Source organism: Suncus etruscus, chromosome 2 (assembly GCF_024139225.1).
Source record: "Suncus etruscus isolate mSunEtr1 chromosome 2, mSunEtr1.pri.cur, whole genome shotgun sequence".
Classification (NCBI taxonomy): Eukaryota; Metazoa; Chordata; class Mammalia; order Eulipotyphla; family Soricidae; genus Suncus; species Suncus etruscus.
In genome coordinates, this window is record NC_064849.1 from 57505951 (window position 1) to 57525945 (window position 19995).

Sequence of the window (19995 nt, forward strand, 5' to 3'; positions counted from 1 at the left end):
ATATTTACTTTTTTTTAAAACAACAAAAGTTTGAAGAACTCAGGGTGTCGGGACTGCCAGGATTTCCTTACTTTTTTTGCACCTTCTTTGGCTTCTTCTTTCGTGTTTTGTTCACTTTGGGGAATAAGTATGCACACTGCTAAGCGAGCACCCTGGGGGAGGTTTGGAGGTGTCTTGGAAAAAAGAGAAACTTTAGTTTGTTGGGTTCGTGACTCTGGACTTTTATCAGGAGATCAGTTTTGGGTGGCCGGGCTCTGTCTGGGGTGCGGGGTGCTGTTTGCTAGGGAAGAAGAGAACCAACCCGGTGGCGGGTGTGGTTTGCGTTTTGGCAGAGGCCTCGGTGTGTGTGTTTATGAGCAAGTCTTGGGACCCGACCCTGTTGGACTTCTAGAACAAAGACAGCTCTGGTTTCCACTTCTGCAAACAACCTTATGGTCTTGTGCTAAGTTAGGTTTGTTTTTTTTTTTTGTTTTGTTTTGTTGTTGTTTTTTTATTTTGTGGGCTCTAGGAACTTGACTTCTCCCCGAGAAGTAAACAGAGTTGAAAAGCTGCAGGAAGCTCTCTTAGCCAGACATACCGAATGAGTCTTTGCTAATTCCTGGGAGGACATCATGCAACTTTAGTTCTGCTCAATGCCTGTGTGTGTGTGTCTGTGTGTGTAATGGTGTTGGTTTCTTTTTAATTTTAAAACCCAATGAGTCAGTGTTGGATAGTCTAAGTTATTCTTTTTTCCCCCTTTCTCTTTTTAAAAAATTTAAGCAACAAGAACCATGGCAGACGTGGATCCGGATACGTTGCTAGAATGGCTACAGATGGGACAGGGAGATGAAAGGGACATGCAGCTAATAGCCCTTGAACAGCTATGCATGCTGCTTTTGATGTCTGACAATGTGGATCGCTGTTTTGAGACGTAAGTACATCCTTTTATTATCTTTCCTTTGGGGTTACTGTAGTCACACCCGTTTTTAGGTTTTTCCTTGCTGATATAAATTTGTATAGTATTTGTATAGAATTTTCTGGAGTAGATTTGAAAACCTTTTTTGCGGGGGGGGGGGCGGTTTTTGCACCACACCAGCAGGTGCTCACGGATTGCTCCTGGCTCTGCCTCAGAAATCGCACCTGGCAGGCTCCAGGGTCCATATGGGATGCCAGGGATGGAACCTGGGTCTGTCCGGGTCAGTAGGTGTAAAGTAAAGGCCATACCGCTATGCTATCACTCTGACTCTGAAAACTTCTCTTTTTCAACTTTTTTGGTGGAAGGTACACCCTGGAGATGCTTAGGGCTCTGCACTCAAAAATTACTCCTGTTGGTTTACAGGGGGACCATATGAGGTGCAAGGGATTAATCCTGGGTAGGCTATATTCAAGTCAGGATCCTTACCCTCCTCTAAGAACTTGTTTAAAAATATTATTAAAATTATAAAAAAAACTTTCTGTAGCATTGAATTATTTACTCATTGAGAGAAAAATTTTGGAGGTTATGATATAACTCCAATAATAATTGTAATGACACAAACATATTTGATGAATGAATGGGAATCAGTAGAGCAACTTTTTAAACACATAGTTTGTTGGTTGACTCACTTTCAAAATAGTTTTGAAATTAGAAAATAGTTTTGAACTTAGAGTGTAGAAATACTACTTGAAAGCATTTAATTCTATATCAAGAAATTGATTTGAATTTGACCATTTAATAATGTTTACAACTTCCTATTCTTCATTGATGTTTTTCATAAACAGTGTGTTTTTAATGTTTTAAAGTTGTTTTGGGCATTACCTGAGTTGTGGTTGTCAAGATGGTTGTTCCTCCTTATGGTGCTTAGAAACTATCCAGTGCCAGCAGTGGAATCAAACTCTGCTGTCTAGTAAACATGTACCTTAAACCATTTCCTCACCCTATTTGTGTACTTCTGATAAAGCAAATCATGGGGATCCAGGGATGTGATGGTAGTAGAGTACAGTACATGCCTTCCCCTAAGGAAAACTCTCTTAAGTTCAGTCCCTGGCCATATTGGAAAAAAAAAAAGTGCAAATCTCTATTTTGTGATTTCAGTGTGAAGGGTTTGAATTGGATGTTACACACACCACATGTTTTCTGGACTTACAAAAACAATATTTTCTGGATTTATAAAAATATTTTAAAATATGAAACGTTTAAACAATTTTATTCAGGCATACAACTTGTTCAAAGGTTCATTATTTTTTGATTTTTGGGGACACACCATACATATGGTGTGCTTGGGGCCATTCCTTGGGATCACTCTTGGCAGTGTTTGGTACATCATTTGGGTGCTGGAAATTGAACCCATGTTGGTCATATGCTAGGCAAGCACCTTTATCCTTGTACTACTTCTCTAGTCCCTCACTGGTTATTATTTATTGCCATGTCATTATTTAATGCTGTTTTCATATGACTCTGTTTTTACTGTTTAATTTATGCTCATATTTATAATTTTGAGTTTCAATCAAAAAGCATGACAAGAGGCCAGAGTGGTGGCACAAGCAATAGATTTGCCTTGTACGTGCTGACCTAGGTTCGATCCCCGGTATCTCAGATGGTCCCCCAAGCCAGGAGTGATTTCTGAGTGCATAGCCAGGAGTAACCCCTGAGCCATGGGTGTAGGCCACTCCCCCAAAAAAGCATGACAATTCAAAAAACATGACAATTAGGACCTTCCTATATTTGTTTTAATGCCATTTTGAGGTATTTAGAAAATGTTTGAGATGCTTATTGGTTTGATGATCTTAATTTCTTTGAATTGGAATGAAGGCTGTAACTATATTGAGGAAGTTTTTGAATTGTGTTACATTTTTGAATAATGATGATAAAGATAAATAAAAGTAAATCTGTAGATTCTAGTGAAAGAGTGTTATTGTGCTAGAAAAAAATTTGGGAGGCAGAGTGATAGATAACACATCTTGTTGGGCATTTACTTTACATGCAGCTGACCCAGGTTTCCTGGCATGGTACTCCAGGGTTACTCCTGGCTCTGCACTCAGAAATCGCTCCTTGCAGGCTTGGGGGACCATATGGGATGCTGGGAATCGAACCTGGGTCCTTCCTAGTTTGGCCATGTGTAGGGTGTGCCTATGCTATTTCTCCAGCCTGAGTATAGAGCCAGGTCACCGGATGTGGCCCAAAAACCAAAAAAAAAAAAAAAAAAAGGAATCTTTATAAACTAAGTTTTCACATCTGTTTGTGAGTTATTTATTCTGCTGGGTTTTATTTTTGGGGGGATTAAGGCTACATCCAGTGGTGCTCAAGGGTTTCTCCTGGCACTGTGCTCAGGAATCACTCCTGGTGAGATCAGAGGATCATATACAATGCTGGGGCTCAAACTTGGGTTGGCAGCGTCCTACCTACCTGCTGTGCTATATCACTCCTGCCTCTTATCTACTAGTTTTTGACAGGAAAAAAAATAACTGAGCTTGTTGGAGTGAGGGTACACCATGTAGGACTTTACTAGATTTAGTTTTAGATTTCCTGCACAATCCCACATACCCAATGCATTCCCATCAGTATTGCTCTTATGTGGTTCCAGGACCACAATAAAGTGAGCTATTTCTAGCACATTCCAACCAAGAGCATGTGACCACCGCAACTACCTGATCATTGCCAAGCATCACAGCCAAGAGTGCAACCCCAACAAACAAGTGTGTGTGTACCACAACCAAGTGTCTATAACCCAAGTTATCACAGTAATAACAGTAATGAGGGAAAGGGAAAATAAGTAAAAATTAATATAAAAAATGAAAATGCAAGGGACCTGGGGTATCAGTGTTCAGTGGACAGAAGTACGTGTTTTGCGTGCATTAAGACTTGATTTCAGGGGCTGGCGAGGTGGTGCTAGAGGTAAGGTGTCTGCCTTGCAAGCGCTAGCCAAGGAACGACTGCGGTTCGATCCCCCGGCATCCCATATGGTCCCCCCAAGCCAGGGGCAATTTCTGAGCACTTAGCCAGGAGTAACCCCTGAGCCTCAAATGGGTGTGGCCAGAAAAAAAAAGACTTGATTTCAAACCCCAATACCACTTGGTTCCCCCAGCACTGCTATTGTTGCTGTGGTGATTCCTAGCGCTACAGAGCCCAAATAGCTTGCTCTCCATACTCAGACCCTGAATTGCATTAGCAGAGTATTAGCATAAGGGGCCCTTAAAGCCCTAAGCACCGTTTGTGGGGCTCAAAAAAAAAGAAAAGTTAAGAAAAGTCTTCCTGGGGGCCAGAGAGATAGCATGGAGGTAAGGCATTTGCCTTGTATGCAGAAGGTCAGCGGTTTAAATCCTGGCATCCCATATGGTCCCCCGAGCCTGCCAGGAGCGACTTCTGAGCATACAGCCAAGAGCGCTGCCAGGTGTGACCCAAACCTCCCCCCAAAAAAAGTCTTTCTCAGTAACAAAAATAGAATTATTTTAGAGGCTGGAGCAAAGTGGTAGGGCTTTTGCCTTGTATGCGACCAACCCTTGGCGGACCCCTGTTTTATTCCAGGCATCCCATCTGGTCCCCTGAGCCTGCCAGGAATGATTTCTGAGCACAGAGCCAGGAGTAACCACTGAGCACCACTTGCGTGTGACTCAATTCTCCCACCACAAAAGAAAACCAAAAATAGAATTATTTTAATATGATTATACTTTTTAAATTATGATTATCAATACTTCTATGTATTAGTAGAAGCAATTAAATACTTGTTAACATGATTGACAGATGACATTTATTTTTGTTTGTTTTTGTTTGTGGGCCACATCCTTCTGTCCAGCCCCCAAACTAATTTTCATTTTTATTTTCTCCTGAATGTGATGATTACAGGTAGACCCCTGAATATGGTATTTGTGCATTTCACTTGTGGTGCTCTCTGGTGGTGTACCTCAGATTTCTGTGCTTGCATTGTTGGTTACAGTACTTGCCCAGAAGTTAGACCTTTGGTTATAGTGCTTGCTCTGGGTGACACTCCTTTCCTGAGGTGTGGTACTTGCGCATATTTCAGTTGTGTTGCTTTTGGGGTCTGGTGGGTTCTTAACTTTGCACACCTTTTATTGCATAGCTTGTTCACACCTGCTCTAGTGCCTTGGGAAAGCCTTTGTGGCCCTTGGAATCAGACAGCAAAGCTGTTAGGCAGAAATAGAAGAATTAATCAGGATTATAGTTGAGTTGTTACACTTGCCAGATAGATGTTATAAGCCACTGAGCTCTTTCTTGGGTATTTAAGGAAAATTTTAAAATGTGAAACTCATTCCAGTATATTGTCCTACTATTCTAACACCATGGCTATTCTTTTCATTTTCTCTTTTAAGCTCTCTATATATTTATATAAATTAAAGAAACATCAGAGTAGGGGCCAGAGCGATAGCACAGCAGTAAGATGTTTGCCTTGCAGGCGACCAACATAGGACAGACCCCAGTTTGAATCCCAGCATCCCATATGGCAGGGGTGGCGAACAAGTTCAACACAAAGAGCCAAAAATTTAAACTGGAGAGTCAGAGAGCCACACCACGCAGTGATCTGCCAAAACAGACCAATACCCACACAAAAGCATATAATTTTAACAATAATATATTAAACACATAAGAGGCAAAGAGCTGCATTCATTTTGGCTGGGAGCCCCTGCCATATGGTCCCCTGAGCGACTTCTGAGTGCAGAGCCAGGAGTAATCCCTGAATGATGCTGGTTTGATCCCCAAAACAAACAAACAAACAAAAAGCCTATAGATGAGTGAGCCTATTCTGTGACTGTCTCCCTCCCTTTGACTTATTTCACTCAGCATAATAGATTCCATGTACATCCACGTATAGGAAAATTTCATGACTTCATCTTTCCTGACGGCTGCATAATATTCCATTGTGTATATGTACCACAGTTTGTTTAGCCATTCATCTGTTGAAGGCCAGGGGAACAGATGTATCAGGGATGGAACCTGGGTTGGCTGCATGTAAGGCAAGTACCCTACTCAGTGTATTATCACATACTTTGAATGTTAAAATCTCCTATGCCATCTTTTTTTTTTGGGCTACAACCGGTGACACTCGGGTTAACTCCTGGCTGTGCGCTCAGAAATCACTCCTGGCTTGGGGGACCATATGGGACGCCAGGGGATCCAGCTGTGTTCGTCCTAGGTCAGCCGCGTGAAAGGCAAACACCCTACTGCTGTGCCATCACTCCAGTCCCTTCTATACCATCTTAATTTCATAAGCAAATAGCAAACTATCTTTAGTATGTGAAATAAAGCACGATGTTTTTTTAATTTAAAGAAAATGCCTCACATAGTTGACATAACTGATGATAATACATTTATTTCAAGATAAGGGAAAGCCAAGTTATTGAGGAAAATGGAAAGAAAATAGAAAGAAAAACTAAAAATTAAAATGGAGGAGAAGAAAAAAGAAGAGAAAGCTCAGTAGCAAGTATATTTGTTGAAATTACTGTATCTCTAATAATGGTTTATTAGTAAGCTTTCTCTCTCTCTCTCTTTTTTTTTTTTTTTTTTTTGGTTTTTGAACCACACCTGGTGACACTCCAGGCTTACTCCTGCCTATGCAGTCAGAAATCGTTCCTGGCTTGGGGGACCATATGGGACGACGGGATTGAACCGCGGTCCATCCTAGGTTAGCATGGCAAGGCAAATGACCAACATTTGCGCCACCGCTCAGGCCCCTCTTTATTTTTTAAAGATAAGAGATAAAAAAAAATACAGAAGAAAAGGTATTTGTATGGCAGTTGTTGTTTGCTTAGGCACAGCAAAATTTGGGGAAAATAGAAAAGAAAAACATTTGGCCTAAAACAGGGGAGACCTTACCCATGAAGTATCTTAGCATAAGACCAGCTCCATGCTCCAGGCTTGCTAAGTTGTCCAACCCCGAAGTCTTTCTCTGTGCTCCCAGTAAAAGTAGGAAAATCTGGCTGAGGGCGTGAAACACAAATGGTCACTAGCTTTCTGCCTTAGTGCTTACCCACACCTGATTGTGCAATAGAGACCAAGCATCCTTTGATGCTTTGGATCCCAGACAGCAGAGCAGGAATTGTGCTTTGATATGTATGGGCAGCACACTGGGAATTGAATCTGCAGTCTCATGCTTGCGAGGCAGGTAGGTGTCTTTTCCAGTCCAGCCACCAAAGGGCTCTACAGAGCCTATTGGTAATGAGTCTTAGTGGACTTTCTTTTTTTTTTTTTTTTTGGTTTTTGGGCCACACCCGGTAACGCTCAGGGGTTACTCCTGGCTATGCGCTCAGAAGTCGCTCCTGGCTTGGGGGACCATATGGGACGCCGGGGGATCGAACCGCGGTCCGTCCGAGGCTAGCGCAGGCAAGGCAGGCACCTTACCTTTAGCGCCACCGCCCGGCCCCTTAGTGGACTTTCTTTAAGACTGCCAATGTTGGGACCAAAGTGATAGTACCATGGGTAGGGCATTTGCCTAGCAAATGAGCCAGATTAACTTTAGAGCTGAGCCCCAGCGGCTCTGGTTCAAAAGCAAAATAAAACAATACAAAAGATTGCCAGTGTCTTAAAAATGTGAAAAATGAAGAGATCATGTAGTTAAGGAACTTGGCTTGCATTCAGCTTCTGTTACAACTCCTCATGGAGTATTGGCTTTTTTTATTTTGTTTTGGCAACCTAGAGTTTGATTGCAAGTTCTGTCTTACCCATTGTGGGTGAAAGTTCCTATATTGTTAGTGTTTTAAGTGCTTTTGTTCACATATCTACTCTGGACATATGTTGCCCAGTTTAGATTAGGGTTTAGGTGGTGAATTATATGCCACAGTTATGTTGTCCAGTTTTGTTTTTGTTTCTGTTTCTCATTGGCTTTATCCTTTCATATGCAGTTTGGAGATAAAGACTTGTCAGGGGGGCCGGAGAGATAGCATGGAGGTAAGGCGTTTGCCTTTCATGCAGAAGGACAGTGGTTCAAATCTCGGCATCCCATATGGTCCCCTGTGCCTGCCAGGAGCAATTTCTGAGCATAGAGCCAGGAGTAACCCCTGAGCACTGCCGGGTGTGACCCAAAAACCAAAAAAAAAAAAAAAAAAAAGACTTGTCAGGGGGCCTGGAGAGATAGCACAGCGGTGTTTGCCTTGCAAGCATCTGATCCAGGACCAAAGGTGGTTGGATCGAATTCCGGTGTCCCATGTAGTCCCCCGTGCCTGCCAGGAGCTATTTCTGAGCAGACAGCCAGGAGTAACCCCTGAGCACCGCTGGGTGTGGCCCAAAAACCAAAAAACAAACAAACAAACAAACAAACAAAAAAAGACTTGTCAGAAATCTTTTGTTCTCTCTGCTTGGATGGTTGTGGTGCTCACCACACTTAAAGTGTAGTGCTTTTACCTATGCTTTCTCTGGGTCTCAGTCCTTCATCGTGGTGGTTGTGAACTTTCTGGTTGTAGTGCTTTATTGGGTTTGCTGTTGTTCTTAACAGGTGCTTGCACATCTGTTAGTGGTGGTGCTCTTTAGAAATCACACACCCCAGTTGTGCTTGTACACGCAATTGACCTCTGCAGTGGACCACAGATCCCACCCTGTGTTCTCTCACTGGGATTCCCAAATAGTAGAATTCCTGGGATCTCACTTAGTGTGTATGTGGGCAGACCAGGGATCAAAATTATAGCTTAATGCTTGTAAGACTGGAGCATCTGCTGAAATTTCCTCCAATGTCAATCATCTACTAGGCGTCTTGTATTAGTTTTCTGGCCAAAAAGCTGAGACTAAAGGATTTTAGCTCAAGTTCCCAATCTCTCACCTTTCCTTCTTTGTGTGGTTATTTATATTCTGGGACTGATGTGAAAGTAGTAAGAGAAAAGAGAATAAAATCAGAGCATTCCTTTTTGGAACCCAGGGTTTATTTTATTTTATTATTTTATTTATTTTATTTTATTTTATTATTTTATATTTTATTTTTTATTTTTTTTTTTTTTTGGTTTTTGGGCCATACCCGGCAGTGCTCAGGGGTTACTCCTGGCTGTCTGCTCAGAAATAGCTCCTGGCAGGCACGGGGGACCATATGGGACACCGGGATTCGAACCAACCACCTTTGGTCCTGGATCGGCTGCTTGCAAGGCAAACGCCGCTGTGCTGTCTCTCCGGGCCCTATTTTTTAAAATTAGCTAACAACTATTTTCTAAGGCCTTATATACTTATGCTACCCCCATGCTACTGCCCTATGAATATGCAGATACATTTTGTATATCATAACGTATCAAGAAACTTAAAATCTGTATAGTGCTAAATACCATATTTTTCGTACTATAAGACACACTGGTGTGTCTTATGGAATGAATGCTGCCTGAAGCTGAAGCCTGAGTGCAGGGGAGGCGAGCATAGTTTAAAAACTATGTGTGTCTTAATGAGTGAAAACTACAGTACTTGCTTTGCATGTGTGAGGCCCAGGTTTGAACCCTGGCATTGCAGTATCCCCCCCAGCACCTCCAGGAATGACTCCTAAGAACAGAGCCAGGAGTAGCCCCTGAACATAGCAGGATGTAGCAAAAACACTGCATAAGAAAACCTGCATAGTGCATCCCAAATGTATCATGTTTAATCATACTCAAGATATATATTGCAGTGGACATTCTGTATCTAATGCTTGATAATTTTTGAACTGCTGATTTTTTGGGGGTAGGGGTTTGGGCCACATCTGGCAGCGCTCAGGTTACTCCTGGCTCTGTGCTCAGAAATTGCTCCTGGCAGGCTCAGGGACCTTATGGGATGCTGGGAATAGAACCCAGGTCCGTCCCAGGTCGGCTTGCAAGTCAAATGCCGTACTATGCTATCCCTCAGGCCCCTCAACTGCTGATTTTAAAATTACAGTTGAAAGTTGATAACTTGGTCTTAGCTAAATTTATGTAAAAGCTTTACAATATCAATTTGGTGAAAATTTATTAAGTTCAGGGGCTGGAGAGATAGCATCGAGGTAAGGCAAACATGCAGAAGGACGTTGGTTCGAATCCTGGCATCCCACATGATTCCCCAATTCTGCCAGGAGCAATTTCTGAGTGTAGAGTCAGGAGTGACCCAAACACAAAAAAAAAAAAAAAAAAAAAAGAAAGAAAAGAAAAGAAAGAAAGAAAGAAAGAAAGAGAAAGAAAGAAAGAAAGAAAGAAAGAAAGAAAGAAAGAAAGAAAGAAAGAAAGGAAAGAAAAAAAAAAAAGAAAATTTAAGTTCTATGTGGCATGGAAATAGGAAAATAGACACTCTGAATGCTTCTGATGTACTGGTAGGTCATCTTTAGAAATGGTGTATATTTCAGACTGAACATATGTATAGAAACATATTTGAGAGGTTTATTTAGTCTTTTGGTGGCAGGCCCTTCCTGATGATTTCTGGCTAATTGGATCCTGTGCTTCAGTGAATGCTAGAACTGAGTCTCCTGTATTACATCTTGGGCCCTGGGGACTGAGAACCACCTGGGTGAACCCTATCAGTGCTTGGAAGCCTTCAGGGCTACAGACAGTGATGCTGGGGTTTTAACAGGGATTTGGTATATATCTTGTGTGTATGTCCCCCTTGCTCACACATCTGGCAGGGTATAAAAAGAGAAACATTCAAGGTTATTCACTCTAAATAGTATACCAAAAACACCTAAATGGTTAAAAATTTTGGTTATAATGTGATTATTCAATATATTGGATATTATGTCAACTTAGAAAGACTGGGTTTACATTTTTTTTATCAATGTGGAAATATAGTTAACATATTAATTATGGAAATTATAGGATACTATTTGTGATATAATCTTATTTGTATGTAAAAGTTTAGTTACTAGGCATTGAAATCATCTGCTGGCATGTTCTCTCATGCACTTTTAGTCAGAACCTTGGAACCTTTCCTGGGTTTGTATGCTGTAATGCTTACCTGACCTTGTGTTTTTTTTTTTTTTTTGGGGGGGGGGTCACACTCATCAGTGCTCAGGAGTTACTCCTAGCTCTGTGCTCAGTTGTTCCTGGCAGGCTCGGAGGACCATATGGGATGCGGGATATCGAACCATAGTTAGTCTGGGGTTGGCTGAGTGCAAGGCAAATACCCTATCACTGTGTTACTGCTTCGGTCCCCTGTGATGTGGTTTTGTGAGCTACTTCAAGACATGAGAGCTATGATCCCAAAGCAAAAGTCTGTAGAGAATCCAGAAATATGATTTACTGGCTTAGCTTTCTTTCTTTCTTTCTTCTTCTTCTTCTTTTTTTTTTTTTTTTTTTTGCTTTTGGGCTACACCCGGTGATGCTCAAGGGTTATTGCTATACACTCAGGAATCACTTCTGGCTTGGGGGACCTTATGGGTCCTAGGTTAGCATCCTAGGTTATCGCTTGTGCCGAAGCTTTGGCTCCTGGCTTAGCTTTCTTTAGAAATCACGAAGCGGTCATTTTCACTATCTTAAGCCCAGAATCAAGAATGGGATTTCATAGGCTTGTTCTCAGTGGGAAGTTAACAAAGTCACATTATAAAAAAGAAATACGGGCAAGCCTCTTGAGTTATTGATTGTAGGTACCCAGGCCATTGCAATAAAGCATTAATCAATAAAGTGAGCCTTAGGAATTTTTTGGTTTCTCAGTACATATAATAGTTTTTATACTGTGCGTGGCTATTAATGTGTACAGTGGCATATTGTCTGAAAATGCAATGTTTAAATGCATTATATGTTAAATGTGACAGACATGAATGAGCACATACTGTTGGAAAAAATGATGTTGACAAATTTGTCTCATGTATTTTGTCATAATCTTTAAATTTATATAAGAAGGGCCAGAGCAATAGCACAGCAAATAGGGTGTTTGCCTTGCATGTAGTTGACCCAGGTTCAATTCTCAATTCTTGGCATCCCATATTGTACCCCAAACACACCTTATTTTACCTAAAACAAAGATTATCTCTGGTTCTTTTGTAATTAAATATATTAAGGAAGCAAGCCAGTAGGATTACCATTAGATTTTGTATTTTAGAAACTGAGTTTGGTGGTTCAGCAATAGCTGGTAAGGCCATGAGTTTTGATTTCTGGTACTTGCCACATCATATATAATCTCAGCAGCTCTGTTTCTGTGGTCTATGGTGCCACAATTAAGCATGTAACACTGTGATCAGGTGTGCATGTGACTTTTGGTAGGCATTACAACCACATGTGTATGAGATCTCTAGTCATTTCAGCAACAGGAACAGTAATGGGAAGGGAAGGGAGATAGAGCAAAAAACAGATTTGAGGCTATGTTAATTTGAGGGTCCCATACCCATCAGCACTCAGGGGCACTCCTGGCTCTGGCTCTGTCTCAGAAATTACTTTTGGCAGGCTTGGGGAACTATATGGGATGCTGAAGATCGAACCCAGGTTGGCTGCATGCAAGGCAAACGTCCTACCAGCTATATTAAAGCTTCAGCTCTGAGGATATGTAACTTTTCTTCGTTATAGCTTAGATTTTTTTTTTTTTTTTTTGGTTTTTGGGTCACACTTGGCAGTGCTCAGGGGTTACTCCTGGCTGTCTGCTCAGAAATAGCTCCTGGCAGGCACAGGGGACCATATGGGACACCGGGATTCGAACCAATCACCTTTGGTCCTGGATCGGCTGCTTGCAAGGCAAACGCTGCTGTGCTATCTCTCCGGGCCCAGATTTTTCTCTTTTTTGGTTTTTGGGTCACACCTGGTGGCGCTCAGGGGGCGTTACTCCTGGCTCTGCGCTTGGAAATTGCTCCTGGCAGACACGGGGACCACATGGAATGCCAGGATTCGAATCACTGTCTGTCCTGGATTGACTGTGTGCAAGGCAAACACCCTACCGCTGGGCTATCTCTTTGGCCCTATAGCTTAGGTTATTAAAGTGGCATCATGTAACTGAATATGGGGGCTGGAAAAGTCAAAACATGTATTTTGAGATAAATTTCTTTATCTTTTTATCCATATAAGGTTTCGTTTGTGTACCTACTTTGCACATTTGTATATTTGATTGTGTAAAATTTTTCAGAGAAGCAGAGCGGACTGTGTACATGCAGGAGGGTAGAGGAAACATTCCTAGGACAAGAAGGGAATGTGAGTGGAAAAAGCTTAAGAAGCCATGGCTTAGAAAATTTGAGTCTCAGTGTGATTTTTCAGTATTTAGAGGGAAACTTCATTTAGTTTTGGGCTGGTTGCATTTATGGTAATATTTAAGCTGAGATAAAAGCTGAGATGACAACCAGCTAGAGGTGGGAGAGGCATTTTAGACAGCAAAATCAGCTCATACATTAGATTCTTTTCTTTTCTTTCTTTCTTTTTTTTTTTTTTTTGCTTTTTGGGCCACACCTGGTGATGCTCAGGGGTCTCTCCTGGCTATGTGCTCAGAAATTGCTCTTGGCTTGGGGGATCATATGGGATAACCGAGGGATTGAACTGCGGTCCGTCCTAGGTTAATGCATGCAAGGCATGCTTGGCCAGCACTTGTCCCCAGATTCTTTTGTTTTTCTATTTATAACCACCAGTTTAGAGCCGTACCTATTAATTTTAGTCTAACACCACAAGGTTCATTGTAGGTTCCTGTTTGTAATTCTACTCTACAATAAGAAACCTGATGCACATTGTTCTTACATATTTGATTAGTTTCCTTGTATATGGTTATTGCCCATCACAGGGCCATTATATCTTGCATAGATGTCCTCTTTACCTTTTGGTATGGTTATGACATACACAAAGTGATGAATTGGGGGTGGAAGAACATGTCAGGAATGTTGTTTTGAGCATTCTCCTTTTGTGATGCCTGTAATAATCCTTTACTTGGGGAATGGGGTTATACCTGGTGATGCTTGGGTTTACTCCTGACTGCAATCAGGAATTACTCCTGGAAGTGCTCAGGGCACTGTTTGAGGTGCCCGAGATCAAACCCCTGTTGGCTTCATGCTAGGCAAGGGACATACCCATTGTAGTATTGCTGTGGCCCCCACCTGTGATAATTCTAAATGGAGATAGTGATAGAGAGTTGGTTTCATATGGAGATCTTAGAAACTTTGATGATAAGTGGCTTTACATCTAAGTGAACTCTAAGTGAACTTTATATCTATGGTATGTGAACTAATAAGGGAATGAAAGAGGTATACTTGAAGGAAGGAATACAGTTCAGAACTATGGCTAGCGAGAAAATCTGAGGGAGGGTCTGAAGAGATAGTGCAGTCAGTTGATCTCTGACACCTTTTATGGGACCCTGAGTCTGCCACTGAGTGTGGCTCAACAATTAAAGACAACAATCAAACAAATAAAAAAATCCCACTGCTTGCTTCCTTCTTTCTTTCCTTCTCCTGGCAGTGCTCAGGGATCACTCACTCATGGTGCTCTGGGAATATATGTATATGCAGTGCTGGTGAATCAAACTGGGGTCAATCATATGTAAATCAGGCACTTTATTATATTATCTCTCTGGCCTGATAAACCATGGTTTTAAACTTCAAATTAGCATAATTCAGGTATTGTACATTATTCCTTGCCTTTGGGAACCCCGGCTGTGCTCAGGGGTTACTCCTGGCTGTCTGCTCAGAAATAGCTCCTGGCAGGCACGGGGGACCATATGGGACACCAGGATTCGAACCAACCACCTTTGGTCCTGGATCGGCTGCTTGCAAGGCAAACGCCGCTGTGCTATCTCTCCGGGCCCGCCTTTGGGAACTTTTTATTTTTATTTTATTTTATGTTTTGGGGGAACTATTTTTAAAGTGTTTATTTTATTTATTTATTTATTGGCTTTTGGGCCACACCTGGTAGTGCTCAGGAGTTACTCTTAGCTCTGCATTGTACTCAGGAATTACTCCTGGGCAGTACTTGGGGGACCAGGTGGAATGCCAGAGATCGAACCTAGGTTGGCAGTGTGCAAATCAGATGTCCTACTGGCCATGTTTCAGCCCCTTTAGTTTTTTTTTTTTTTTTTTTTTTTGGTGATGGGGTACTTTTTCAGCTCCATGTGGTGTCAGTAGTGGGACCTGAATTATCCTGAATGCAAAGTATGTAGTTCAGCCCTTTGATACATTTTCCAATCTAATTCAGGTACTCTTAATATAAATACAAAAATAAAGTGATATATTAAAAGTAGGGTAGACACTCAGACAATTTTTTGTTGTGGCACCATACCTTGCTGTGCTGACAATCCAGCCCAGGGCCTTACATATGCTGGGCAGGATCTTGAACATACACTTAAATCACATCTTGAGCTCTAGATACTATTTCTTTTTTTTTTTTTTTTTTTGGTTTTTGGGCCACACCCTGTGACGCTCAGGGGTTACTCCTGGTTATGCGCTCAGAAGTTGCTCCTGGCTTCTTGGGGAACCATATGGGACGCCGGGGGATCGAACCGCGGTCCGTCCTAGGCTAGCGCAGGCAAGGCAGGCACCTTACCTTCAGCGCCACCGCCCGGCCCCTAGATACTATTTCTATGAGCATTTGGGATCATGAACATAAGCTTTAACTATCTGAAAATTGAGAAGGTCTTGTAGATCAGATGTTTGAACTGAGTATTGACTACTTTGAATTTAATGCTGCTTCTCTAAATTTATACTTTACAGCTTGATTTTTCAGAATTGATGGAATATTCTGTTAAGTATTATTAAAAAGATGAAAAGCACTAAAAGGAATATAGTACACAGACTCAGTCTGTAAGCAATGTATTTTTTTATTTCTTTTGTAACATTTGTTGTTAAGTATAATTTGATTTCTTTCACTACAGATGTCCTCCTCGAACTTTCTTACCAGCTCTCTGCAAAATATTTCTTGATGAAAGTGCTCCAGACAATGTTTTAGAGGTGACAGCCCGTGCCATCACATACTACTTGGATGTATCTGCAGAATGCACTCGGAGAATTGTTGGGGTAGATGGAGCTATCAAAGCACTTTGTAATCGTTTGGTTGTGGTTGAACTTAACAACAGGACTAGTAGAGACTTGGCTGAACAGTGTGTAAAGGTAAGTTTTGATCATTTTTATTTTATTGCCTTATTTGGAGTTCACTTAGAGAATAAAAAGCATATTTTTCTAAAAAATTAATTATATTGGGGAACAAAGCCATGGTATAGCAGATTGGTTATTTGCTTTGAATGCTGCCAATCTAGATCGGATCTTAGCATTCCACGTGGTGCCACAATCCTCTCCAGGAGTAATCCCAGAGCACAGAGCAGAGTAAGTCCTGAGCAATGCCATTTGTGACCCCAATACAAAACAATTTATTACACTGGCTTTAATTGAGAATAGATAACAATCATGGAATTTACGGTCCTTATGATGGCTAAGAGATCTCATTTGCTTTGGGAAAAGCTTTCTTTGAGATTTGTATTATAGTCTTTATTATTCATTAATGCATATACATAAGCATTATTTGTAATATAATATTTTTGGGGGGGGCGGTGCTCAGGGATTACTCCTGGTTGTGTGCTCAGAAATCGCTACTGACAGGTTCTGGGGGCCATATGGGATGCCGGGAATTGAACACGAATTCTGTTCAAGGTTGGCCATGTGCATAAACCCGGCCTGGATAATATAACATTTTCTAATATTAAGTCAGTGTTCTCTCTTTTAGATAAAACAGTATGGAGTGATAATGTAGTAGATAAAGTGCTTGCCTTGCACACAGCTGATCAGGGTTTGATCCCCAGCACTAACAGGGTCCCCCTAAGCACTACCAGTTGTGATCTCTAAGTGTACTGCTGGTGTGGCCTCCAAAAGCAAAGTAAAAAATAAATAAAAAACATACTTTAGGAGTGCAAGGGGTAAGGTGCCTGCTTCGCCTCCTTTGCCCGCTTTGTCCGTGCTAGCCTAGGATGAACCAAGGTTCAATCTCCTGGCGTCCCATAGGGTCCCCCAAGCCAGGAGCGATTTCTGAGCATATAGCTGGGAGTAACCCCTGAGCGTCACTTGGTGTGGCCCAAAAACAAAAAAAATACTTTAAAGGCCTATTTAGATTTTCCCTTAACATTTTCTTAATTCTCCATACTCCTTTTGAATTTTACATTATTTGTAGGATTTATTTTCTGTGAATTTTAAACTATATTAGCATAGAATTACACAATTTATTTTAAAAGATTTTATTACTTATTGGCTTTTGGGGGCCACACCTGGTGGTGCTCAGGGGTTACTCTTGATTCTGCACTCAGAAATTATTGCTGGCAGGCTCAAGGACCATATGGGATGCTTAGGATAGAACCTGGGTTGGCCATGTACAAGGCAAACGCCCTCCACACTGTGCTATTGCTCTGGCCCAAAGGTTTTATTTTATAAAGCATCTCATGATTTACAAAGTTATTCACATTTGGGTTTTTATTTTATTTTTCTTTGGGCCACACCCAATGATGCTCAGGGGTTATTCCTGGCTGTCTGCTCAGAAATAGCTCCTGGCAGGCACAGGGGACCATATGGGACACCGGGATTCGAACCAACCACCTTTGGTCCTGGAGTGGCTGCTTGCAAGGCAAACACCACTGTGCTATCTCTCCGGGCCCTCACATTTGGGTTTTTAGTTTTTAGTTTTATAGAGCTCCAGTCAAGATCCTGTTACCAGTGTAAGCTTCTCTTCATCAGTATTTCTAGCTTCCCTTTCTTATCCTCCTAACCCCAAACTGCTATTTTGACAGACACCTTTATAAGTTGGTTGTTAAAGTTTGGGTTTCATGATTTTAGTGTAGTTGACTTTGTGGTTCGATACTTACCTCTATTTCTTAATACTACTTAATACTGTTTTGTTTCTTAATACTACTGATATACCCAAATCCCCTTGCTCTCTGTTGCTTCTCATCTATCTCTTCTATTCATTAAAATTTTTTTTTTATATTTAGGGCTGAAGTATAGAGAGCACAGCACTTGCATTGCATGTACCACCTGAGTTCAATCCCTAGAATCTTATATGGTTCCTCAAGCACTGCCAGGAGTAAGCCCTGAGCTTCTGGTTGTGGGCCAAAAACTAAGAAACAACGAATTCATATGCCTACTAAAAAAAGATAAACAGCTAAAAAAATCTTTTTACATCAACTCATGAACAAATACAAAAAAATCTCTCTCTCTCCTTTTTTTTTTTTTTTTGGTTTTTGGGTCACACCCTGCAGCACTCAGGGGTTACTCCTGGCTCTACGCTCAGAAATCACTCCTGGCAGGCTCGGGGGATCATATGGGTTGCCGGGATTCAAACCACTGTCCTTCTGCATGCAAGGCAAATGCCTTGCCTCCATGCTATCTCTCCGGCCCCCCCAAAATCTCTTTTCGATGGAAAGTTAATAGGTCATTGACAATGTTCTGCCTCCTTCCTCTTCAGTTTCTGGTAGCCACTACCAATTTGAGATGCATTCATAACTTTTTTTTTTTTTTTTGCTTTTTGAGCCACACCTGGTGATGCTCAGGGTTACTCCTGGCTATGCACTCAGAAATTGCTCCTGGCTTGATATGGGACGTCAGGGGATCGAACCGAGGTGCGTCTTAAGCTAGCAGGAGCAAGGCAAATATGCCTTACACCTGTGCCACTGCTCTGGCCCCGAATTGATATCTTTGTATCCATAATGATTTTGTATGAAAATAGCAACAACAGCCATAACAACTAACATTGACTACCAAAGCCAGGCATATTATACTAAGAATTTCTCTTACATTAACTCACTTGATCTTTATTACAACTCTGTGACATAGGTATCCTAATACAATATCTATTCTCTAGGGGAGAATGAAGGTTGTAAAAGCTAAATAACTTACTTTTGATGATGGAGATAGTGGAAGAGCCAGATTTGAAGATTTGAAATTTAAAGATTAGGAAGTCAGCTGGCTCTAGGGCTCATGATGTAACTATTTATAGTTCTACTCCCTTTAGAGCTAGTTGTTTTGTTCTATTCCCAGGGGGACTAATTATAAACTTTATAGGACACTAAGTTTGATTACTGAATCAGGGATTATATTAGAGCAATTTTGTGAATACATTTAAAGTTTTATGATTTTATATTTCCAGTTTAAATTTTTATGATTTTTGCTTTCCTGTATGAATAACTTTCAAAATTTTAGTCTTTGACTTTATAAGAGTATTTATAGAGTATATACATGACATATTAGCTATTAAAACTGGAAGCTTAAAGTATTTACCAATTTTTCTTTTTTTTTTCTTTTTGGGGGGCGGTTTGGGCCATACCTGGTAACACTTGGGGTTACTCCTGGCAATGCACTCAGAAATCACTGCTGGCTTGGGGGACCATCTGGGATGCCAGGGGATCAAACTGCGGTCTGTTCTAGGTTAGCATGTTCAATTCAAATGCCCTACAGCTTGCGCCACAGCTCCAGCCCCTTACTGTTTTTTTTTTTTTCTTTCTGGGTCACACCCGGCATCGCTCGGGTTACTCCTGGCTCTACAGTCAGAAATCGCTCCTGGCAGGCACGGGGGGGGGGGGGGGCGGACCATATGGGATGCTGGGATTCGAACCACCGTCCTCTGCATGCAAGGCAAACACCTTACCTCCATGCTATCTCTCCGGCCCCAAAACTCATGCATATAAGTGGGTGGGACCTCCATGGTCAGGAGACCCATGGGCCCCTCTGGTGATATGCAAACCCTGCAGTGTAACCAGACCACCAAGTAGGGAATAGGAACCTCTAAGGCTGTACCTGATAGTGCTGGGGGAGGTATCATGTGCAGCACACCAAACCAAGATCAATCACATATAAGGTATATGTGCTTTAACTATCTCCTATACATTATAATCTCTCTAGCTACAATAGGTCTTTTTATTTTTATTTTTTGACCACACACAGCAGTGCTCAAGGTTTAATCCTGAATATGTGCTCAAGGATATGAATATGTGCTACTACTAGTAGCTCAGAGAACCCTATACAGTGCTTGGGATTGAATCTGGGTTGACTGCTTACAAGGCAAGCTTCCTGCCCTTTGAACTGGCTGTTCTGTCCTTCATTACTTTTTTTTTTTTTTTAAAGAAGGTAGAAGGTAGAAAGTTTATTTTTGTTTGTTTTTGTTTTTGTTTTTTGGGCCACACCTGGTGACACTCAGGGATTACTCCTGGCTATGCGCTCAGAAATCGCACCTGACTTGGGGGACCAT

The 19995-nt window shown here is 41.5% G+C and overlaps 1 protein-coding gene across 2 annotated transcripts in view; it reads left to right on the forward strand.

Moving 5' to 3' along the window:
* The first annotated feature begins 763 nt into the window (after positions 1 to 763).
* The window catches only part of HECTD1 (HECT domain E3 ubiquitin protein ligase 1), a 112667-nt gene continuing 93435 nt past the window's right edge, over positions 764 to 19995 (forward strand). For both annotated transcript variants that reach the window (XM_049766568.1, XM_049766569.1), the window contains exons 1-2: positions 764 to 910; positions 15647 to 15881. In XM_049766568.1, the coding sequence (XP_049622525.1) occupies positions 771 to 910; positions 15647 to 15881 (375 nt within the window). In that variant the 5' untranslated portion in view covers positions 764 to 770. The remainder of the gene's footprint in view (positions 911 to 15646; positions 15882 to 19995) is intronic.